Raw genomic sequence first — 26,295 nt, 5'->3', positions numbered from 1 at the left:
CAATGCCTTCTGGCCTCCATTTGTACTGGGTATGCATGCACTCACACATACACGAAAAATAAGTTAATAAATCTTCAAAAATTCATCTTTTGCACAGAAGTAATTAGCTAATATTTTCAAGAAACAATTTGCTAATAATATTTACTTGATGAAATGGTTAAATCCATATTTAATTAACCATCTTAGGGTTGGAAGTTCACCACTAAATAAAATAATGCATGTAAACTCAGTTTTCAAGATAGGAACTGCAACTTCATCATGACTAATAAAAACTATATATAACCACCAATTATTTGATATCAGTAACTGTTCTAACTTTTGCACACATGTGCTCAGTTAGCATTAGAACATTTCTACACAATAGGTCTTATTATTGTCTCCCTTTAGTAATGAAAATCTGAATCACAGGTTGGCTTAAGCCACTTTCCTATAGACACACAACTGATAAAGGTTTGGACCAGGTTATTGATCTCCCTGTTTAGCTCTGGGTTTTAGCACAACTGTTCCACACCTTCGTTTTGTGTGACACATACTTTCTGTTCATTGTTTTTCATTATATATGAACAGACGCACACAACAGGAAACACATTATATATTACTGTACAGTGAATTGGAAAATAATATTCATCCTATGTTCAGGTTGTTAAAATACAGTAAAGGAGGTACTTTATACAAAGAGAGATGAATAGTAGAAAGTGACAGGTTTAGGGGTTATGATAGAAAATTGCAATTCTTCATATTTTTGTTCCTCTTGAAACATTTAGCTAAAAGACATGGAGGCATGGAGGTAGGAGCAGAGAGGCCTTTGTAGAGGAAGTGGAATTTCCGTTGGACTTGAAGAATAGAGAGATAGGATACTCACATGATGAGGATAAAGCAAGGTGAAGCCGAAATCTAAGGGAACGAATCATGACAACTATTTGTGTGGCAGTTACACAGTTAAGCATTACAGAATACAGACATTCTGTGGATGTAGGACTGTACAAGAAGTTTTATGCAAAGTCTACACTACTTTATTTTATAGCTAGAAGGAACATTCACATATTCTGCTATGTGAAGGGGGTTCTGGAACCATACCTCCACAAACAACTGTACAGTGAATTCAAAACCACAAATGATTCATAGGTGGAAATACCATGTCTTCCTTCACCTGAAGTTGCTCAACTCAGAGTTCTAACATCACATTAACATAGGAAATGATGTCGTTTTAAGTGTTTAACAACAACAGGAGCCATTCAATTACTTCATACAAAGTTTTAGGAATTGATCACAGCTCTTCATTTTATAAGATCTTTCTAAGGTATTAGCTAGCCTGTTCTGTACTATCTAAGGTGATTAGGGCAAAAGAAAGAATTTAATTTTTTTCTTGTTTAAAACAAGAAAGATTTAAGATATGGCTTAAAATTAAAGTTCTCCTAATGACTGCCAAAATCTCTATTCCCAAATCTTATGTCTAATTACAGTTATAAATTTGCATATCCAATCTCATGTATTATCTTTACATAGGCAGATAATATTTGAATCTTAATGCATGTAATAACAAAGTGATTCCAAAAATCCCCTGAGATGCCCTGCTTCTGGACAATTGCTATCCTACAATGGAAGGCTGGAACAATGCTTGAGCAGAGAAAGTGCTGTGTTAGAACAACAGTTAGAACCCATGGGGTGCTTTACATAAAAGCTCTGACAGACAAGCATAAACAACCCCCACCCCTGCAGGAGTTTACATTTACATTTTGTTCCTTCCTAGGAAAGCTGGTGACTCAGTGTTTCCATCTAGGCAGATATGTAGGATGGAAAAGAGTCCCGAAATAGAGTCCAGAGCCTAGAAAAAAAGGATGTATGGACAGACTCCAGTGAGGCCCAGCAGATCTAGAGTTTTACAGGCAATAGAGAAGTAAACACAGGAGCTCTGTTTTGGTTTCAGGATGCAATGTCACTCACAGCCTCAAGTTATAAACACTTGGCCCCAGATGGTGCCACTGCTTTGGGAGGATACACAATCTTTGGAGGTGGGACTTAGCTGGAAGTCACAAGAACCCTTGCGAGTGTCTTGTCCAGGGCCCTTTTCATTCTCTCTGCTTCCGAGCTGCCTTGGAACAAGCAACTTTCCTGAACCAGCCATTTTGTCATTATGATGCTCTGTCAAATTACACAGGGCTAAGTGACCATGGGCAGATCTTTCTGAAACCAAGATTCTGGCTAGTTGTTCCCTTGGGGTTGCTTCTGCCAGGAATTTTGCTTTGCGATTTTTGTAGTGATGCTCAAGCAATCACTACAGAAAACTTGTTGTACCAGAAGTATGGTCTTTTGACCTGGGTTGTAGGAGGAATTTGGAAGAATCAGAGACCTGGGCTAGAGAAGTTCAAAAATGCTGTAAGAAGACCTGTGTAGGTGATTCTGGTGGGATCTCAGAAAACTCATGGGAAAAGAAGCAGTCACGACTTTCTTGTAGCAATAAGGGCTCTCTTGGAGACTGGACTAAAAGCCACTTGCGTTATATTCTGGCAAAGACTCTGCCCTCATTTGTCTCTGTCCTGCAACTCAGTGGGAAGCTGAAATTAAAGGTGACAAATGAATTATGTGGTGAAGGAAATTTTACCATCTTGTAGCATTTAGACTGTGGTATAGTTATGGATAGATGATTTTTAATTACTAAGATTTCTGAGAGTTAAAAAAAAAAGCCCAAGAGAATGAGGGAAGAAAGGTATTGCAGTAGATTTAAAAGCATACAGTATGGAAGTGTGAAAGATTGGGAACCATGAAAGTATAGCGTTATGTTGTAGATATTATTTTAACCAAAGGAGGTGACTGGAATCTTTACATGGCAGGTCTCAGCTGGAGGAAGTGGGACCTTGAAGGCAGACCCTTTGAAGTATCTGGTACATGGACCCTGACCATTCTCTCTGCTCTCTAGTTTCCAGGAAATAAACTATTCTACTTAACCATGCACTGCATCTGGTCACTGTGATGTTATGCTCAAGCTCATGGGTGGAACCCTTCAAGATAATTAGCCAAACTAAAGAATTCAACTCTTTATGTTGTTATCTATGAAGTATCTGTACCATGGAGTGTTAATATACCCACAACCAAAACAAGAGGAAATTGGAACGTGGAGAGATGACTTAAAGATTAATATGGAGTTCCAGTCCTTTGTCTTTTTTCTATTCAACAGAAGACATGACCCATCCTTACAGGTGAGATGAGAAGCAGGACAATCTTTCTTTAAACCACACCCCAAAGAACTTTTCAGAGTCCAGCTGTTCTCACAGTTGTCATTCTTCAGCAGTGTTGCCTATCACAAGGCACATTCTAAGCTCTTCCATCAAACTGTCTGACTCGTTAAGCCCTGCTCTTATTTCTCTAGAAATTCATATAACATGCCTTCTAACATATTCCAGTCTGTATATAGTTAAGACTTTCATCACTCTGACCAAATACCTAAGAGAAAATTTATTTGCTTCATGGTTATAGAGTCTCTCCAGTCCTCGACTGCCTGACCTTAAGATGTTTGGGCAGAACATCATCACGAGGAACTACATGTAGGAGAAGAGATTCTGCCCCTGGAGGTAGATGGGAAGCAGAGGTAGGCAGAGGTTTCTAAGAAGAGATGCATCTCACAGGAATGTGCTCCCTGTGTCCTAAGTCCTCCAGTGAAGTGCTAAAGTTCCTGGAATCTTCCTAAATAGCATGACTAGCTGGGTACCGAACACTCAAGGCATTAGCCTGCAGGGGATACTTAATAGTCAAAACATAACAGGAAGCATCCAGTCCCTTGTGCATTTCTCAATGGTATTTTTTTTTTCCAGGAGTTAAGTTCATGTCCATCTTTTAAAGCACAGGAATTGCCATATTCTAAAAAATGTTCTAGAGAGGTGGTTCAGCAATTCACAGGCCCCACTATCCTTCTGAGTTTGCTTCCCAGCACCAAGTTGAGAGTTTCATGACCACACATAACTCCAGTTCCTGGAAGTTTCCCTCTCTTCTGAATCTTATGGGTACCCGTACACAGGTGGCATATACTTACACAGGCACATACACAGAATCATGAAATTTAAAACAATCCCTAAAAATCCTGTTAAACTGAATAAGACTCCGATATAGACGCTGAATTTTTAACACTGTCGTATCGACTCTCCTTCTTGGACACAATTCCCTCATTCCCTGACAGTTAGATACAGTCACAGGGCAAAGTCCTGAGATGTGAATTTGGGATAAGGTCCTCACTACTACATTTGTGTCAGTATCACCAAGGCACCAAGGAATGGCAGACACTGAACACATTTGCACAAACGGCTGGAATTAAAGATCTGAGGGTACCTAGCATCAAGTAGTTCTCACAAAGTTTTTTTAATTTTCCTATTGCGCTCATAGAGTTGAAGAAACCTAAAGAAATCATGAACGCAATCCAACACCAAATTAAGATACTGTTATTAATATGTTCACGTCAGGTTCACAGGCACATATCCTCAGAAGTGTACCGATGAACAGTACTAATATCTGTCTTCTGATCACATGAAAATACCTTGAGGGAAATAACCAAATCTGGGTCATGTATCAGACAAATATATCATTTTAATTTTGCAAGATAAAAAATTCTCCATTAAAAAATAACAGTAGCCTAGGGGTTGCTGCAATGGCTCAGCAGTTAAAAGCACTTGCTGCTCTCAGAGAGAACCAGGGTTTGGTTCCAAGCAAATGCATGGTGGCTAAAAATACCTGTAATTCTAGTTTCTGGACATGTGTATATACTAATATACATGAAATAATTTTTAAAAATCCCAGTAGCCTTCATATATACCAAAAATGTACTCTTAGGGAAGACATTATTAAAAAGATACCACTTTTAATAGCTCAAGAAATACCTAATATTAAGTCTAATCAAACAACTGAAAGAACTCTATGGTAAGAAATTATTAAAGAGACACTAGATGATGAAAAGAGTTAATATCCTGAAAGTGGTTGTACTGCTAAAATTTATATAGAGAGTTAATATGATAGCCATCAAAATTCGGATGTCATATTTCATACATCTAGGAAAGGTAACCATGTAGAGCCACATAAAAACACAATTGGAGGCATTACCATACAATACCTCAAATCATATTGCAGAACTACAGTGGTACCTTTGATAGACTACTTTTCATTAGCAACCAACCAGGAAGAATAAAGACATCATTCCAAACTATATTTGAAACTATATTAGCAGCTGAGAAAAGCAACAAGTATATTAGCAAAATTATATCTCTCCCGGTATTATTATGAAAAATTTTCATCAGTTTGTAAAAGTGTTCTCAGTTTTAAAATGGAAAAGTTGAAAACATTTCCTAACATCAACAGCCTAGACCTAAAAAAAGAAGGAAAGCAGAGGCAAGAGGTGCTGTAATTTTTAAAATGAAAAGCACATTTAACACATTTTAGGAGAAATATTATTAAGGAATGTCTTCTACTTTATATTTTTATGACAGTATTATCACTTGGTAGATTGACCACCCTGCTTTAGCTGTGACTGTAGGTGTGAGTCACCAAACCTAGCCAAAAAGACAAAGCAAGCAAGCAAACACAAAGAAAAACCACCACAACAAAACAAGGACCAAGTCTTCTATTCAGACAAGGCAGCCCCAACTCAAGATCACATCCCAGGTTCTGTGGTTTATGTATTAGAAGAGTACAACACCACACCCAGCAGCAACAATTCTTTGAGTGGCCATATATAAGCCCAAATTAAGAAATAAAATGTATAGTGAAGTAAAGCTCATTAATAAAATGTATAATTTGATATATTTACAATGCTAAAACAAATCTAATTTTTAGAGGGAAAATTTACTGAATATTACCAACCAGAGACTCAAATTCACTTAAATCAACCTCATCTAATTTATAGTACCAGGCAATTGCATGGGAAAGAGGTAACTATATTTATAAGTATTTATAGTTATTTCAAACATCAATTTTAGTATTTCAAATTTACTTAAATCAAAATCATCTAATTTGCAGCATAAGGAAATTCTGTAGAAAAGAAGTAAACACATTTATAAGTATTTATCGGTATTTCAATCATCAATTTTAATATCTCAAAAATCGGAAATAATAAAATTTATTTACTCCCAAGGTCTTAATCATACTTGAACATTTCAAGTATTTTTTGACATTTCAAATAATATATACACAAAAATATCCCTAAGCAATTATAATTTCCTCATTAATTTTTTACTTTGAAAGTTATCAAATGTGACTCTACATAAAATGCATTTATTTCCACTGAAAACACAACTAGTTTCTAGCATATGCTGTTGGATGATAATAAGTGAAAAGAAGATGCTGTAGTGAAGCCAGTTCCAGTCTTGGGAACATTTTTCTCCCACTTTAATGCTCTTTTGCAGGCTTAGAATTGAAGTATTCAGAACATCTAATGCCTCACGGTTTCTAGGCTTCCATGGGGGAACTCCCTTCCATAGGGGAAGAGTCAAGAAACACAGCAATTATTTATTTAAGTATGTGAAGTTTTATAAACACAGCTTAAATCTAAAATCCAATTCAAGTCCAAACCTAATGTTCAAAGGGTTTGAAAGCTTTTAGAGAAATGGAATCATAAACACTAAATTTTAACAATTCACAAATATTTTTGGTTACCACAGGAAAAAAAACATTCAGGCAGTTATACAAATATTCTTAATTCCCCTTCAAATTCTCAGACTACAGGGAGTTTAGGTGCAGGATGAAAGTTGGAGATCAAGATCTCAATTAACTTTGCTTTGACTTTTGAGTAAATCTAGGTGAGTCATTTTATTCAGTTAATGGAATGAGATTATAAAAAAATGATGAAGGTTCCTTTTGGCAGAAAAGATTAGGATCTAGATAGCTATAAAATTGAGTTACTTAATCCTCTTAAAATCTAAATATAGAGGCAGAAGGATAAGCATTGCCATGAGTATAGAGTACTCATGACTCAGGCTCTGGTCATGTAGGGCTGCTTGTCTTTACAGTTTGGAAGATCCTTAGCTTTCTATGTGAATGTCATTGTTAGCCATAACCCTACGTCCTATTTTGTAGTCTGTGCGTGTCTCTCTCTGTCCTAGAAAATTTGGGCAATTAAGCAAAATTCTCATTTTGGTAAGTTTCTTTAATGACATGTCTAAATATATTATCCTGCCTTTCTTAGACTCTGCAGAGTGGAGCCATGTAGCAAGTTACTACATCACTGTGACATTTACAAAGGCATGCTTTTAAAAACCAAGGCTACCAAGTATCTTGATCTTATGTGTCACTGTATGTGCTCTCATTTCACACAATTCATGGAGTATATTATCTATAATCCATACATGGTTATGGATAAAGAGCTTACTAATTAATCTGAACATGCTGTATCTAGCTTATGTCATATTTTAAAATAATCGTTAATAAACACATTTAATCTCTGGTTAAAGAAAACCAGCTAACTTACTGCCTATCTTTAATATCTATCTAGTATCCCTGTCACTGCATTTTGAATATTCTTCTGAAGTTAGACTTTTTGCTGTCAGCTTATTCTTTGTCCTAACTTACAGCACTTTTAATATTCTGGGCTAACTTAATCATGGCTAATGATCTGTAGAGCTATGATGAACACTCTGGATATGTTCTTCATGGTAAGTCCTTCTAGTTTCTCACCTGTATTTCTTCCTATCATTTTGCTGCATGGATGTGCACTAGTAAAAACGTACTATCCTCAAACCAAATGACAAGTTGTGTTAATAATATGATATTTAATTTATGGTAATACCTAGATTATTATTTCTTAGAATCCATTTTGTAATAATTTTATGACAAGTATATATTACATATGTATTTAAAAATAACATCTAAATAGACACTTTTCTTTCAACGATCCCAGACTTCATAGCTTTAGCATGGTATGTATTATGTCCTAACTTGGAGTTTTAGGGGCTTCCTCAATGCCTTAATCAGCTAATTTTTAAGGTGCTGGTTCTGAGCAGAAATAATGTTAATGGCTGTGCTTTTTAAACATTAGCTTCCTGTTATTTTAAGCCAGATGTTACTGTGCAGCTATAGGGCTACGGATCTGACTAGGTGATTTCTAGCAGGTGCCAGGGGCAGTCACGGCAAAGGTCTTTTCTCATTCCAGACCTTTTTGTCTCCATTTTCCAGACCACGAAGACCTACTGGCTGCTTGAGTCCTCCGCATATTCCTGAACAGCTCTCTAATCTGAATCTCTGACCATAGGTATATAATATGTTTTTATTGTTTTCTATTGGACCACTGCTGGCAAATCCAAGAGCCTATGCAAGAAGGAACATAAGGAAGACTGTGACACCATGAGGAGTGTAAACCTTTCCTGTGTGTCAGGAAGCCTGAGGACAGGCTCCAGCAGCTTGCTTCGATGAGGCCCCCTCAGCGCTCCTTAAAACCAGATTTGCTATTTCTCTTTCCAAAATATTCCTTTCTAATAAATCACAAAGTATTTTCTGTGACTTCTGTCTTTCTTTCCTTTCCAAATTTTGTTGGAAGACTACAACAACAACAAATAAAAACCAACATGCATGCACGCACGCACACACACACACACACACACACACACACACACACACACAAGAGGTGGCATGTGTGTCTGTACTTCACTTGCAGAAAAGAGAATCTAGTTTGCTTTCTTAGTTTATTCCATAATTTCTGCAAAACCACTGTAATTCCCCAGGAAAACTGCCCCCGTGAGAGTAGGTTTTTGTGATTCTTTTAAACTTATTTTTAAGGACCTATCTCTAAACCTCTAAACCTTTATTCAGTCAAGAACTCAAATAATTCCATTTTCAGTTCAAACACATGAGGAATTTGAACCATTATCACTCTCATTCTTAAAAGCAAAGGTTGAACAAATAGAAAAATCAAAGACGTTTCTTTTTTACTTAAAAATTTTAAATTCATGTTACATACCAACCACAGTTCCTCCTCCCTCCCTTCCTCCAGCTCCCCCCACCTTCTCCTCACCCTACCTCCCAATCCACTCCCTACAGGGAGTCAGTGAAGCTTGGGACATCAAGTTGAGGCAGGACCAAGCCACTCCCTGCTACATCAAGGTTGAGCAAGACCATAGGGAATGGTCTCCAAAAAGCCAGCCCATGCACCAAGGACAAAGACATTTCTTAGACTTAGAGACCCCCAAATCTGGGGAAACCATTAATCAAAATGTGAAAAGATACAAATTTGAAAGGCATACTATTTGGATGAGCAGCACCAGATGCTTGGTAGGATGCTTGCTTACCTGGTACCTTGGACAAGATGCTCAGCTGAATACAGAGACTAAGGGTGTCTCACTGTCTTCCCTTTTAGTAATAACGATTCAAGAGAGTGTCCCAAGTAGCCGTGGAAGGGTGGAAGGCTTTTCCTAAATTTACCAGATCCTTTTCCCAACTGAGGAAAATTTTTACCATTAGGAAATGTTGAACACTTCCTCCAGCTTCAGTGAAACAATACCATCACCTGTGGCTTTCCTGTCTTATCTAGTGGAGAAACAAAACCAAACCACAAAAGCTCAGTGATCAGGATAGCAGAACTTAGGAAGATACATCAGGATGTCTGTAGATAGAAAGAAATAAGGGATTCTGAAGTAGGAAGGAATGAGTCCCCTGGACAAGAAACAGAAACACAAACGTTCTATTTCAGAGACAAGGGTCCACTGAATGATTTAATTAGACTAAAAGGCACCCCTTCCCCTTTCCAGCACATTCCTATGGCTACATCTCCAAAATAGCAATAGATGACAGCCAAAACAGATGTGAGATACAGACTCTCTGTGGAGTGCAAAGAAAGCTCAGAATCCAGGAACATAGGAACAAAAACAAGCATGGATAGAGGAGAAGTTATGGAACCCTATCCCTCACTGCTGAACTACCTCCTGCTGATAAACTTGGTGAGAGAGCAAATCATTGCCTTCCGTTATATCCACTGATGATCCCCTCAGTCATAATGACACAGTGAAAACAAGTATGACGAGTGTGTGAATTGTTTGCAGTGTTAAGGTGACATACTACTTCATTATTAATTAATTGTTAATTTATTCATCTAAAACAATTCACAGTAAAAGCAATGATGCAAAATAAGGAGCACGAATAGGATACAGAAATTAAGAGAAATAGATCTGCAAAAAGGTCACACCATGGCTCTGGTTAAACTAAGTGCATCATAAACAAAACCAGAAGTCATGAATCTGGGAAAGGGGATAGAAAGATGGAGGGGGTTGCTAGAGATGGAAGGGAAATAAGAAAGTGTGGGGAAGAGAGAAAACGGAATGCATTATGAACATGTATGAAATTATCAAATTCAATTAGTCAATAAAAAAGAAAAGACAGAGACACAGCATACAGGGAGAATTTTGAAGCTTCTAGTATGTATGGCCACAGGAAACAGGCATAATCCAATGCATAGTGAGATAAGCACAGTTCTCAGAAGGAGGTCTTATTATCTTAGATCCTATCACCTGACATAACATCCCTGCTTTCTAGAATAATCCAAGATGCACAAAAGAGACTGAGAAGGGACAAGGCAAACATCTGAGCCAGAAACAACTGTCCAACAAGGAGATTTAATTACAACTATTAATATGCTGCTAGTTTCAAAGGGAAAAGTTTAAGGCTCAACAGAATGTGCTAATACTAATAAAAAAGCATTGTTACAGTAATTAAGAATGTCTTATTCAAAACAGAAAAGTTAACTGTTTAAAACAATAATTGTCACAACATATTGAATGACTATAGTATATCAAAATCAAGATGATTATATCAATACATGAGAAGGGAGGAAAGACTTGGGAACACTGAATTACAGGGGAGCAGAAATATGCTTAAAGTCCTCTAGTGTCACAGGAGGGAGGATTTAGGCTATATTAAGATCTACAATATATAACTTAGGATACCTAGTAAATATATTTAAACATTGAACATGTATGCTATATCTAAAAAAGATATAAAAATGAAATCACAAAAAGTGTTAAAAATTACAAAAGACAGAAAATGAGATAGGGACAAAGGAAAATGGATAAAACAACCAAGGGCTATATTATTTAAGTCAACTATAGTAATCACTTTAATTATGAGTGGTTTAAACACAGGCATTATGTGAGTGGGTGTAAACAAAACAAATCAACCTTTGAAACCCAATTGCATCTTTAAAATTAAAGAATACGTTAAAAGTCAACACAAGGAAAAATATCCACCATGCTCACTCTAATCATAGGAAAGCAGCAGCTAGTTTAAGACAAAGTAGGCTTTAGAGAAACACCAAAGAACATCATGATAAAGAATGCAATTCTACAAGAATGACAGAACAGACTAATAGACATGTCTACACGAGGCAAATTCTGATAGAACTGAATTTAAATATAAATGCACTATTACATCAGTGATTTGAAATAGAAGTATTGTGTGCTGCAAGTCACAGAAGAGAGAAATTATAAGGTTCAAACCTCAAAGAACACTCTTATAAAGAAGACAAAATGTTGTGTTAATAACCATAACCCCGTAATATGTAGGGTTGTATTTTATAGGCCTACATAAGCAGTACATTGGAGTGTATAGATAATTATTTGGGAGGTTCTGCCACTACACTGCATTTGGAACATGGAGATCAGCTTGTTCAGCCTGTTTTCTTTAATTTAGACTTTAAATAAATTCTCACTAAATAGCTATAGGATGATTGGGTCTCAATTTTATCACTTATTAATGCTCATCAACATTAAAACTGCATAAAAGAACCACTGTGGACACTATGACACGAATGTCTTAGTTGTACATATTTGTTAATACATAAGATGGTGCTTTACAGTCATCCTCCACTATCAACCCGCCATCTGGCTTAATGACACAGTGAAAACACGAATTGTTTGTAGGGTTAAAGTACATACTAATCTATTATTAACAAATTCTTCATTTATTAATCTAAAATTATTCACAAAGTAGTGATGCAAGGTAAGAAACATGAATAGGATGCAGATATTAAGGGAAATAAATTTTCCAAAAGATTAAAAATAAATATGTATATAATATAGAAGCACAATTCTTAATGAATTTTAAAATGGTAGAGTTTTGTTAATTTGAATTGCATATTAGGGATAAGTTAAATAATGTATACAGCCAAAATAAACCTAAGGCATACATTATTAGGCAAATCATTCAGTCTAAAAATGAAAACCATATGAAATTTTATTCAATTTTACATATTCACGACTAGAATTACAATTTAAGAAAAATATATTATTAGCTGTCATTGCTTTAAATTAGCCAGTTTAACAATCATTCTCAATTCATTTCTTTTAAACTGAGCTAAAGAAAAAAACTGAAATTTCAATTACTTCAATTACACCTTTATGACAAATTATTTTGCACTGAGGAGCACTGGCTTATTATATACTGGGGACATTGTTGAGGAGGCAGAGGATTGTCATTTTTCTATTCAGGGCTCACCCTGTATATGCCTAGTAGGCACAAACCTGATGTCCTTAAATAGGGCAAATGGGACCAATCACAACTGGCTAATGATACTGACATTCTTCTCCCCACACCCAACTTCTTACAAACATGCTTTCAAATTTCACTCTTTGATTTGCTAAAAATGAATCTCACTCAACTATCCAAGAAAACTGATTATAAATGTGAAACACTTCTTCATAGGGTGAAAAAACTCTATGTTCCTTCCATTCATCAAATATGGGAAGGGCATACATCACAGCACTTACCTGGCATGCATTATAAAGTAGCTGGTGTTCCAGTTTTTTAATACCCAGGATCTGCTGGAACATTTCATAGAGCTGCTCCTTGCTCAGAATAAGCTCAGACACGGCACTCAGGGTCATCCTGTTTGGTTGTTTACACAAGTCTTCTTCTCCCCTGTAAATGGCATCATATTTGGCTATCCATGAGCTCAACACAGTCTCTTTGCTCAGGCCATCTATTTCTGGCAAGCTGCGTACACGTTTTTCTATGTTTTTCTTGAACACTTCTCTGAAATCATTAGCAGAACACCCTCCACTCTGAACCATTCTGGCCACTCGGTCACTCTTCAGAAAAACCTGAAAAACAAAATCAAACACATTTATAATTAGGTATGGTCACTAATGTCTATGCTTTAAGCAATCCAGCCTGGGAACCAAATGTTCTACCATGGCACCAAATGTGTAACACAACTATAGCAGAATACATGGTAACATACGAAAGAAGTCCCAAATCAGTTGGAACTGTTGAAAAACTGAGAGAGGCAGTCGTGAGGAAGTGGAGGTAATCTACATATCTCCCATCTGAAGGCCAAGGCCCCAACACAAAAGGCTTTTATAAAGTGTAGTGGTAGTGAAAGGGCTTGAAAGGAGACACTAGAGTTCTGTCTCATTCCTCTGCTGCCTGAGAACACTGGTGCTAAAACAATGGTCTAGGAAGCAAGAGTCATTCAGTAAATACAACATCCTCTGGCACTTTGACTTAGTGAAGTGGTTCTCAATCTTCCTAATGAGGCAACTGTTTAATGTATTTCCTCATGCTGTGATGACCCCCAACCATAAAATTATTTCGTTGCTACTTTAATGACTATGATTTTCCTAGTTACGAATTATAATGTAAACATCTGTGTTTTCTGTTGATCTTAGGTGATCCCTGTGAAAGGGTTGTTCTACTCCCAAAGGGTTGAGAACTGCTGACTCTTAGAACTTCCCAGACTCAGAAGCCAGAAGAACAAAACTTCTGTTGTTTAGAACTCTCTTATCAGCTCCCCACCTCATTCTCATTCAAATCATTGAGAAATTAGCTGGAAACATATGACCATCTTCCCTACATATATTTGGGAGTCACAGGTCACAGTTTTGTAGAACTATAATTGAAGTCAATGAACATCCTATGTGGCTGTTAACCTGAATTACTTCATGACACAGAGGTCAGAGGTGTTTGGCCCCTTTTCTGATTTCATCAGCTTCCAGCGCTTAACACTTGTCTCATAACTACAAGAAACGGGTGTGAGGAGAAGGAAATAACCGTAAGATAGTTGTGACTTTCCACTAATACTAGCTAAGAATATAGCAATCTAATATTCATCATTACCAGGCAATATAACCAAATAAAAAGCAAAACTAACAAACAATAATTACAGAGCGATAAAGACTAATGAAACACATAGGGGGAGATGAGTAACAATAATGATATGTTTTGAAGATGTACAAGATTTGGTACTGATCTTTCTCTTCTTCTAAATTATAGATCTAAACAGCATTGAAGATTCATAAAGAACTGTTTTGCCAATGATATGCCTATGAATCCAACAATGGTTTTGTCACCAATACTAATCATACGATACTGTTATTGTTCCTGATTTCTTTTTCTTATATGACACAGATTTTTCCAGGAGACTGAAAAGCTAATGCAACTATTATGTGTTATTACATACTGCTACTGATAATGCTTATAAGGCAGAAATGTCAATTTCATGTTTTGTGTGTGTATGTATGTATGTATGTATGTATGTATGTATGTTCATGCACAAGCATGTATGCATGCTAGCATATGTGTTGTCAGCATCTGTGAATATCTAGAGATGAGAAGAGCATATCAATGTTATCTTTATCACTCTTCACCTAGTCCTCTGTGGCCAGGTCTTTCCCTGTACTTGTTTGTTTTCTTAGTTAGGTTGGAAACCAGCCAGCTCCAGTTACCCTCTGAAGCCTGGTCTCTCTATGAATGGTGGCTTTCACCTCATTAGCTAGGATGGAAACCAGCCAGCTCCGGTGACCCTGTCTCTACTGCACCTAAGCACTGGGGTTATAGGTGTGCAGGGAACATCTGGTTTGTTACATGGGTGTTGGGTCCTTATGATTGTGCTGCAAGCATTCTTGACTGGTGAACTGTATCTCCAGCTCCCCAAAGTGCAAGTGTGTTCCTAAGAATTGAGTCAGAAAGATTAATTTCTCTTAAGTTAGGATTACACCATTTGACTACCCCACAGCACCCGTATATGTATAAACCAGCTACAAACATGGACTACACAAGTCAGGTGACTCACTTGTGCTACTATCCTGACTCCACAATTTCCCAAAATGCTTTTAGTTCTCTTTTGGGTCATTCACAAAACTCTTTTTCTTTCTATTTCAGCCAGTGACACTTAGATATTTTAGTTACTTGACTCCATGACACAGCATTAGTAACTTCTATCTGAGGCAATCACATATATAATATACACACACAACGAATGCTATCTCTTTATAGCTATGGATCTCTTATGATTGGAAAGTTTTCTACACTTGGTTTTTCTGTCTCCAAGCCAAACAAATTATATCTGGACAGGTATAAAAACAATGGTGGCTTATACCTATAATCCCAAGACACTGAAAGCAGAGGAAGGGGAATCCCCAGTTCAAGGTCAGAAGTATAATTAGTTTAATGATAATCTTGGTTATGAAATAAAACCATTGTTTTTATAAAGGAGTAAAACTAATAATATTTTTAATAATTCTAAGTTGGGGAGAAAGGAATTCAGATGTTTAATAATATATTTTGTCTGGAAATGATGTTGCTTGAGAACTCATGGGGATGCCATTATTTCTCTTCTTTTTTTCCAAATCTAATATTGGTTTTCTCATGAGGCATTGGCAGTCATTATAAAGAAGCTTTGTACTTTTACATTATATATAAGCCACATAATTATATCATAGCACCTATCACTTATATATAATAATTATATTTTAAATACAATAAATTTTATACATATATAAATGTATTTTTTGTTATAGGTGTTTCTTAAGTTGGATGTATAGAAGCCAAGGAGTCAAAGGGGTACATCCAGACAGCACTATTTCATACCATTTAAAGCAGTATCAATAGTGTGAGCCAGAAGCAGCAAGCATATCAGTTGAACAAGGGCTTGTTATTACTTGCAGTCAGGTGACACTAACTATAGACAGCTATTTATCAGACACCCCAAGAGTGCCTTTTCAGAGCATCATCTGCACTGAGAGATTCCCAGTAAGTTCCAGAAGCTAGTGAGAGGAGCCAGACCAGAGTCAGCACAGGTTTCTAATAGCCCCTGCCAGGGACCAGGCCTTAGTTTCAGTTCACTGGAGTTGGCTGGAGCTGAGCAGTGATCAGGAAAACCACAGCTCAGAGTCAACCAATCAGCAGAGGCCCAGCAGCCTCCTGCTAGCTGAAGATAGCTTTCCCTGCCCTGCCACTGGAGCCAACCACCAATCAGTCCCCAGACTAATCTTTCCTCACCAGGAATCCTGCCAACCTGGCTTAACAGGGGCTTGAGAGCCTCATTTGTCACACCAACATGTTGGCAGTTATTTTCTTTGTTTCTTTTTAAACACTTGCTGATTGCACATGTGACTGGTGGTCTATTATGGGACTTCTTGATGGCCATAACGGCTAGCATCTCTCTGTGGACTTGACCACAGAACCTGAATGAAAAAGATCTCCCATGTCCATCACTGTGGCAATCTAACAGCTTCATTGTTCTGCCATGAAATACATGTTTAGTGAGATCTCAGGTTGGTAGAATGGGATTCTCATGTGATTTCTCCCCTCCTCCCTCCCTCAGATGCTCTGTCTCCTATTTCTAATATTTCTTCTGTTGCTTTCTTTGCCCACAGTAGCCATCTACTTTTGTTCATGCATTGCCTCTGGTTTATACATTTCCTGGTCAGCTACATGTAATTTGTTTCTCAGTTGATTCAAGGGAAGAACTACTGGTGCCATATGTAATGCTGCCTCTTTAGAAAATTCCTGAAGTTGAATCTTTTAGAAATTGTGTAATGTGTACTAACCCTAACCAGAAAATATATATTTATAAACAAATATCTCAAGCCTCACTACGGGAAAACTATTGATTTCTAATATTCTACAGGAACAGTTATTTTGTCTTTTCACTCTGATGTACAACATTTAGGCAAGAGGGAGAGTACACTTAAGTGACCCTAGCTTTGAAGCAAAAATACAAATGAACATTGTTTCTGGATTGTTTTCTCCTATAAAACCATAACCAAGGCTGCACTAACTTAATCCAACTTTCTAATTGACATTTGTTAAATGGTGACAAAATGCTAGGGCTCTACTAAGTGTTCCTGGCATACAGATAAATCCAACAGAGACCAAACCCTGACAAGGTCAGAAAAAGATCAACAAAACGAAATAGGGAAAGAACAATAATAGATGCTTATGTAAAAGGAAGGAAAATGAAAGAAATGGAGTTAACACCCTTAGTAGAAAGTGAGAAGATGTTAGTGGAAAGCCCAGAACATAGACAGGGACCTGTCTTTAACAGCCTGGGAACTGTGTGAAGATAAAAATGGAGAATAAAGACATTTTAAGAAAAGAAAATGGATGGGAGCAAAAAGAATAGAAGAATACAACATTAATCTCTCCAGAGGGAAGTCTGAAAACTTTCCTACTATATACTGATATTAAATATGAGGAACTGTAGTGCCGCCCCCACATACACACACAATTTTTTTAACCAGGAAGGCCACTAGAGACTGGAAGAGAAAATGACAAGTGTGCAAGAGAGGAGTCCAGGTTCTAGTTGATAATGTTGTTAATGGTTAACTTTGCTTACCAACTCGATTAGATGTGGAATCAACTAAGAGGCATGCCTCTGGGTGGGTCTGTAGAATGTTTTCTAGAGAGATGAAACAAGAGGGGAACATCCTACTGGGTGGGTAGCACTTCCCCCAAGGGGACATTCATTACTTAAACAGGTCACAGGGAAAACCAGTGCTGATTTTGCCTGTAAGCCAAGCCTCTTGTTGGCATCACTGTTGAGGAATCCACTGACATTGGAACCTACCTTCCAACAAAGACTAGGCAGCAGCTCCCTGACAATATTCCAGTCTTTTAGTGTTACATTAGAACTGCTAAGTTACCCAGCCTCATTGCTGTAAACAGAAGTTTCTGTTCCACAACCATTCAGTCCCACATAAACACACCAAGGCTTAAATTAATTAAAAACTGTTTGGCTGATGGCTCAGTGTGTTTATTTTGGACTGGAAGTCTGTGGGACTAGGCAGGTCAGAAACGTCTGCCAACAACACATAGCCTAAGTAGCTTCCAGGTTCTCAGTCCCTCCAGTGCATGGCCTGATTACCCATACTACAGCATGTAGACCCATCTATTGATATATATATATATATATATATATATTCATTTTATCAGTTCTGTTCCTCAATGACAGCGCTTCTCAACCTTTCTAATGCTGGACCATTAATACAGTTCCTCACATCATAGTGACCCCCAACCATAAAATTACTTTTATTGCTACTTAATAACAATAACTTTCTAATGTATTGAAATGTAAATATATGCAGCATATCTGTGACCCCCCAAAGGGGTCCTGACCCATAGGTTGAGAACCACTGCTCTAGAGAATCCTTACTAATGCAGGAACCTAGGGTGGCTAGATGACCTAGTGTCAACACATTGATTGAGGCATTTGTTTCATACAGTGGAGCCAGCAACAAGGCTAGATAGCAAACTATTGGAGCTAAGCTAGAGATCCATGATCAAAAGGAAACAGCAGCCTTGATGAACTAGTACAAGGGCAAGAGGGCCGGAAGAAGGCAACGCAGGAAGCAGCAAAGTTAGATTAATAGAATACTTTGCCAAATTACAAGATATGGAAACTAAGGTGGGAAAAATATGATTTTCATTCTTTTTATGACTATAATTAACAATAAAGATGGAAAACTGTGTCTTTATTTTTTTAAATAAATTGGTAGATATGGTGAGTGTTAGAGATAATGAACTTGGATTGTGGACAGAAAAAAAGTACAGTGAAGAACAAAAGCCTAAAACTTCTATATTTAAATGACTAAGTTAATAAAATAAAATTTATGAAAACTGTTTCCAGTAGCAGTGAAGAGAATCAGAGAAACAAAAAGAAACACACACACACACACACACACACACACACACACACACACACACACACACAAAGCAGGAGATACTTCCAAAGACAGCAGCAAGGAAGAAGGTCTAGAACAAACATCAAATAAAAACGGATCTGTTTGCTGTTTCCTGCTCCCAATTCACCATGAGCAGAGTGTTGGGGAAGTCTTATGCTAATAAAGCACTGTCTGGCCAATAGGAATCTAGATAGGTGGGGCTAGGAATCCAGGAGGATTCTGGGAAAGAAAACACAAGAGAGTCAACATGTAACCGCCATGGGGGTAGGAGCCCAGAACTATTCTCTGGTAAGAGACATACTTAGATTAACAATTATGGGTAATTACTTAAAGCAGAGCTAGCCAGTAAGAGACAAGCAAGGCCAACAGCTTCATAATTAATACAGCGTCTTGTGTGATTATTTGGGGACTAGAATGTGGCAGAGCCCAGGCGGCTGGCGGGGGATAAACCAAAGCGGCTAGCAAAGGAAAAAGCTTCACTTAACAGAATGGTTGTCAGGAGCGGGATTGAATTTCCACGCAAAACAACAAAAGCTTTAAAGGAATTTTAAAAACAGAAGAACAGAGAGAAGCACAGATTTTGGTAGCAGCATTTTTCTCAGGTGTGCTCTGTTTTGCTAGCGACAAGCCGAGATTCACGCGGCTCGTTTACTGGAGTCTTCCTGACTCGGCATAAAAAAAAACCAGCAAAGTTGTTTTAAGAGACTCTGCTAACGATTGAAAGGTGTGTACGTACAGCTGGAAGTGGCAGCTTTTGCTGGATGTCAGCATGGACTGAGGCGGTAAGCTGGAATCACGCTTACGCCCGCCATCTTGAAACGGCAGTTTAAAACAGCCACGGTTTTACAAATAAGACACGTGGCCAAAAAACATAAAGATTTACAGTAAAGTCAGACTTGGATAAAGAAAAACCTCTAAAGGTTTACAGTGTGTTTAAAAATATACGTGAGATTGAGAGAGAAAATGAAACGGCAAAGTGGTAAATAAATGCAAAAGCCGGCTGTGGTGGCACACGCCAGTAGGAATTGCCCCAGAGGCAGAGGCAGGCAGGTTTCCAAAGAGAAACCCTGTCTCAGAGAAAAATAAACAAAAGTGAAAGAAATAGAGTAATAATAATAATAGATAAATAAATAAGCCACACAAAGATGGAAAATACACAGAGAGTCTGGATACTGTACACTATTGTGTTTTTCAGTTTTATAATTGCTCAGGAAGGAACAGCTGCTAAAGTACACTTGATTATAAATGCTGCTAAATTAATTCAACTTATATCTTTTGAAAATGCCTTGACTTCAAAATTTAAGTATAAGGATATGTTACTTGGAAAAGGAGATTTTATTTATGTTTCTACAGAAAATGAAAAGCTGAGAATTCCTTCCAGGCTTCTGTGGTTTCGCGAACCAAGACCCCCGAAGCAGTGGACCAGGTGTTTCAACAACTGAGCCAGCTAAGATGATACAGCCTTACAGACCCCGAAAATACGGACTTATACAGGTTTCTGAGTTTTGTCATGATCCCCATGGTATGAACAGCGCCCCCTTCCAGCAGGAAGCAGTTTGGAATGAGCGACGTCCCAATTCCCATCTTGTTTATAAATCTTTGTTTTCATTTAAATGGGATTGTTTATAATTGGCTAGTGATCACAGCCAACCTTTTTAATGGTAAAAAGGGGAATTATGGTATGGGTATTGTTTTTCATTTATTGATACAAATTCAAGGTCAATTTTGTGATGTGTATATTTCTCCTCTTGAATAAGTATTGTGCTTATACTGATCTTTTAAAACGTAATGCATAATTGAATACAGGCTATAGATAGTTACTTATAAGAGTCAGATCTTATAGTTAGGTAAGTTAGGTTTTCTAGATATATAGAGATGTATTTGAGACAGATAGTCTTCAAACCTCTCAAAGACCATCAGAAAATGGCATTTTAAATGGTTTAGGGTTTTTCTTGACAATGAGAAATGTCTGCTCCTGGCAGCACCAATTACGTCTGAGAGGAAGATGGGCATCGAAGAAACTCGTTATGGAGTTTGCTTTCAACATGGCAAGATTAGCCATTTGGGCAAGAAACTGCTCTTGCCTAGATTGACTGTTGTTGTATAATCTGGACATGCAGGACCTACAGGAAAGTGACTGCTGAACTCAGTCTTACAGGGTTCCTGCTTCATGGAAGAGTCCGCGAGACTTTCTGCAGGACAAAGAAAAATGAATGATAGACTGTCAATGCAGATGGACAGTTTGAAATTTCCTGCTTTGCTGAGAAGTGTTCCAGACACATTGTGGCCTATGGGCTGAAGATGGATGCCCCAACGTTACAGAGGAACTTTGGGTGCCTGTCCAGGCAGTAAGATGTCTCTGTCAATCCTAGTGTTTATATATTATCCTTCTGTGGTCTTTGATGGAGTTGAAGACAGATAGTTATAATTATAGTTTTCCTTAGTTATGATAAAAGATAAGCTACATATAGAACTTTGGACTCACAAGAATGAGATAGATGATATTTTCTTTAAATCTTGCTAAAATATTGTAACTATGTTCTTACTTGATAACTGTTCTGTTATATACAATTTGACTGTGTTAAAGTTAAGACCTTTCTTTTTGTTTAAACAGAAAAGAGGAGATGTTGGGGAAGTCTTATGCTCATAAAGCACTGTCTGGCCAATAGGAATCTAGATAGGTGGGGCTAGGAATCCAGGAGGATTCTGGGAAAGAGAAACACAAGAGAGTCAACATGTAACCGCCATGGGGGTAGGAGCCCAGAACTATTCTCTGGTAAGAGACATACTTAGATTAACAATTATGGGGTAATTACTTAAAGCAGAGCTAGCCAGTAAGAGACAAGCAAGGCCAACAGCTTCATAATGAATATAGCCTCTTGTGTGTTTATTTGGGATTGAAGCGGCTCTGGAACCAGGCTGGCGGGAAGGCTCCTCTCAAAGAAAAAGCTTCTCTTAACAGCAGAGGACATTTACCTGGCCAAAGAGGAAGAGCCAGCTGCGGGAAGGAGCCAAGGGGACATGGTACAATACAATGAAGACAGGAACCTAAGTTGTGCTTTTAGAAAGCGTGAGTGGAAAAAAAGTGTGAGAGAAGAATCAGAAAAGCAAGGCTGGGAAATCACAAACTAACTCAGTAGCACGGAAGACCCAGCAGAACCAGCCCTGGGTCACTTCTGAGATGAGGTTGTCACACACAGGCTGTGGCACCCTTTCTTGCTCTTGGTCCTGCAACATGTGCCCCTGTGGGAAGAAAGCTGCTGGGAAACAAGGACCCGAGGTTCTCGGTCTGATATCCCTTAGTGAACAGAAGTCTGCTCAGAACCATGCCAGTGAACTGCAAAGCTAATTCTTCAGTCCCAATTGGTCCTGGAGGTGTCCGAAGTATTAGCCAACAACTTGATCTCGTTCTTTTAAGATACCTTAAGCACAAAATACCCAACTAGGCTGCCTCCTAGATTCTCACTTGGGAAAAGATGAGACAGTTATTCATGGATTTTTATGCCGCTACTTTTAAATGACTTTTATAAAGGAAGACATACCTATCCACACATCCACAGGGCACATGCTCTTACTTCACTTGGGTCTCACTACCTATCATCTCTTAAGAGGAGGCCCTAGTCTTATTGTAAAGTCATACCATGTTTGGGTGATATCCCTGGGAGGCCTGCTCGTTTCTGAAGGGAAACAGAGGAGTGGACCTGGGGAGAGGGGAAATATGGGGGAGGGACTGGGAGGAGAGGAGAGAGCAGAAACTGCAATTGGGATGTAATGTATGAGGGAAGAATAAATAAAAAAGACAAGAAAGAGGAAGTCCTGTCCTCCCTCCATCTCTCATTCATCATTCTTTACCTTCTCACCCTGTGTCTTTCTTTTGCACAAAACACTACTTGACATCTATTGATTAGCTGTCTCCCCAAAGTGACAAGTAGGTGCCAAGAGGGTTGATTCCATTTTGCTTGCTGATGAGTCTGAAGTCTAAAAGGAGCGTGCCACTTATTAGGAGTCCAAAGAGGGTGTGTTAAAAAAGTAAAGATGCCTGAAGATGATTGACTTCTTCAGTGATGGAGGAGGTCAGATGAAATCCTAGCTACAGGCGCCCTAAGATATGGATGGCTGCAGGAGAGACATCAGGGAATGTACAAATCTATAACTGAAAGCACAGGGAAAGCTATGCTCAAAAGGCGTGGGCTCCAGAACACAAGAGCTTTGCAGAGAACAGTTCTCTTGGCTCTGAGCACAGAGGGGTGGGCCTGCTACCCCATGGTATACTTCCTTTCTGAGGTGCCATGCTGGTCACGATCTGGCAGTTCTGGGGCATTCCATTTTGCTTCTATCACCTCCACAAAGTGTGACCCACTAACACCCCTGCCCACATTTACTGCAAGCTATGGACTGAGACCTCTAATACCACTGAGTCCTGTTCTTATGAGTCCTGACAGCATTTCAATTCACAAGTCTCAAGACAGTTTAAAACACTTCCCCACACTGGTGTGCTCCTGCCCCGTGTCAGGATTTCTGATTTCTATCCTTGAGACGTGGAAAATATTCGTGACTCTCTCTTTGCTCATGCTATCTCTGCTCACACACAACTTGTCGCTATACTCTACTCATCCTATGCCAGGGGTCGTTTAGCCACTTTTCACTTCCTCATACCCCTACAACAGTTCTTCATGTATCTTCCTATGACTAAACGGCCAACCGACTCTTCACTGGTTCCTCTGCCTTCTGGCAGACAGCAAGTTCCATCATTACTTTACCCAACATATTTTCTCTACTGACACAAAGATACTAAAACAACAACAACAAAAACCTCAGGTCATGTCAAACTCAATAGTTTAAAAATAAAATCCATACCAAGGTCCCCATGACATAACGAAACATTGCCAATTCCCTATCATATGTGAAACTCACTCTCTCTGTGGATCCATCTAGTCATCCGAAAATTTTACAGTCCACTTTATCATCGTCTAATTATCTTCAGATCTCAGTGATTCCTCCCCAGTCACCCTAGTTTTATACATAAAACTTCCTTTTTCCTTTAAAGTACCTTTCACATTGCAACTATAACAATTAATTAATAACTAAATGTTAACTAGCAGATTCATATGATTTAATCAATAGGTCCCACAAAGTGAGAAACTGTTTTATCTCACAGTCTGTAATACATAAGCATCAAGCCAAGCACACAGCAAGCACTTATAAAATATCTATTGGATGTGAGCAAGTAAGCTTTGAGCACGTTGTTTGGAAGAGAAACTGGCTGGTGATCTAATTCTTCTATTCATCCTGTTGCATGCTCTCAATATATATAAAGTCAGGAAAGAATACTGATTTACTTTACCATGCTAGTATACAATGGAACAGCATTGCAGAAAGAAAAGATCATGAGAAATGATGTCACAAAAATGAGAAAAGCCTAGTATTGAGAGCAGGAGTCACAGCCTGGGGTGCCGAGATGGATGACAAGTGGAAGACAGCTCCAGGATGCAACCCAATGCCAGGGGCACCACGAAAACACTGAAAAAAGGAAATCAGTGAGACAATGAAAGAATGTTGAAATAAAGCAGACTTTCAAGTCGTGAACTCTAGCCATTTTCATAATTCATCCATTAACAAATCAAGGGGATTTTCTACTAGGTTACAAGAAGACAGTATAAGTTATGGAACTTATCCATGGGGATATGGGAGATGAGAAAACATCTCAGAGGAAAGGGAGCACAATGAGTATTGTCCAAAGGGAGAGTGAGAGTCAAATTCCCTAACAATTCCCATTGTCTGTGTTCTTTTTATAGAAGGAATCGTACATAAGTTTTATAAACAGCTTTTCATATGTGATAGGTCAAACAATTATAATACTGTATGATGCTGATATGTCATGTCTCATTAAATGTCACATTTTCATCCACTGTCCTATCACAAGAGCTATTACAGGAAGGCAAACTATGACTATAATCAAGGCTGGTCATAGAACTGGTCTCTAGTCTTGGGGTTTCCACCTAATAGTTTTCTGCTCTATAACAGGAGATCATTTGCAAAACTTTGTCTGTGAAAGCTCCAAGTTGTCCAGATGTAGGTCGCATGGGAATTAAGCATATTAAAAAATGAACTGACAGAAGGTACTGTCTCTCTGGAGATCTCTGACATGATTTCATTAATTGGCACAATAACTTTTTGTTTTCTGGACCATAATTTTCTTTTTCAGACTAAATGGTTTAAGCCAAGAAGTGGATAGACTAAAGACATAGTACCTTTGGGAAAAAATAATGGGAAACTTGGCCTATGGATTCAATGATAACACTATTTTAATTGTTTTTCTTACACACGTCCATTGTATACCCCAAGATGTTCTCCTGGGTACTGACCAACACCTGTGGAATTACCCATTAGTGATCTTGTGAAAATTCCACACAAATAAATTTAGCATGGGTTTTAACAACCTAACACTGGGGTGCTTTTTAACACACCCTGTGTGATATTTTTCTGCACATTTTGGTGAAATTTAATTGTACATGGTCCTCTTGAAATGGTACGCTTCTCATTCATCTGCCTGGTTCATATACCAAAGAGGTAATTGAAATTTTGACAAAGTCACAGGGAACTAATACCAAAATTGAATGTGATGACTAAAAGAAACAATATCTTCAAAGGCCAAGTCTGCCTAGCTGTCCAAATAAGATTTCAAATACACTTTTCTATAGAAGCACTTAATATGCACAGTGCTGCCTATCTGAACTGCACACTGCTTCTTTTATTCAAAAGGATTTCATAATGACTAGAAAAACATTATCTTCTTGCCAAATCATTGTGGCTATCTATGAGATGGTTCCTGGGAAGGATGCCAGCATGTCTTCAGGCAGATAGTACAAGAGTCCCACTTATAAGAGATGCCTCTTCTCCTCAATAATGCCAAAGAAAACATTGTCTCATAAGTTTCATAATTTGTTATGTCCTTGAAGAATCAAATTTAGAATATTTTTTCTTAAGAACTATTTTTCAGGTGTTATCAATTCATGAATTTTCTAACAATAATGGTGAACTGAGTACCACTAAAAATTAAACAACTCTTATTTTTGCAGAATGTAAATTACATTCATATCTGGTCACTCACTCTGAAGAACCAAAGCCAGCCAGAGGTTTCTCTGATAGCACTGTATGGCTTTGTTTTCTTCCATTCATCAAGTCGCCCCAACCTCCTCTTCCCAGTTCTCTCTTCCATTGCCCCAAAGCAGTATTTTCTATTCTAAGAAAGGGAAGCACTATTTGGTCCTCAATATTCTCTATATATTCCTTCCCTAGTAAATATGTATCAAAGCAAATCATGTTCTGGGTATGCTCATCACTACCGTGATAATGACATGTATTTGCTTATCTT

At 38.0% G+C, this 26,295-nt stretch overlaps 1 protein-coding gene across 18 annotated transcripts in view; it reads right to left on the bottom strand.

The window, feature by feature from the left end:
* Nucleotides 1-26,295, bottom strand: part of Cadps2 (calcium dependent secretion activator 2) — a 519,904-nt gene that overhangs the window by 307,355 nt on the left and 186,254 nt on the right. For all 18 annotated transcript variants that reach the window (XM_040728765.1, XM_040728767.1, XM_040728757.1 and 15 more), the window contains exon 3: nucleotides 12,726-13,058. In XM_040728765.1, the coding sequence (XP_040584699.1) occupies nucleotides 12,726-13,058 (333 nt within the window). The remainder of the gene's footprint in view (nucleotides 1-12,725; nucleotides 13,059-26,295) is intronic.

This window comes from Mesocricetus auratus, unplaced genomic scaffold (genome assembly GCF_017639785.1).
Source record: "Mesocricetus auratus isolate SY011 unplaced genomic scaffold, BCM_Maur_2.0 Super-Scaffold_100019, whole genome shotgun sequence".
In the NCBI taxonomy this organism is placed as follows: Eukaryota; Metazoa; Chordata; class Mammalia; order Rodentia; family Cricetidae; genus Mesocricetus; species Mesocricetus auratus.
The sequence above is the reverse complement of the archived record's forward strand: the minus strand, read 5'-3'. Positions and strand labels throughout refer to the sequence as shown.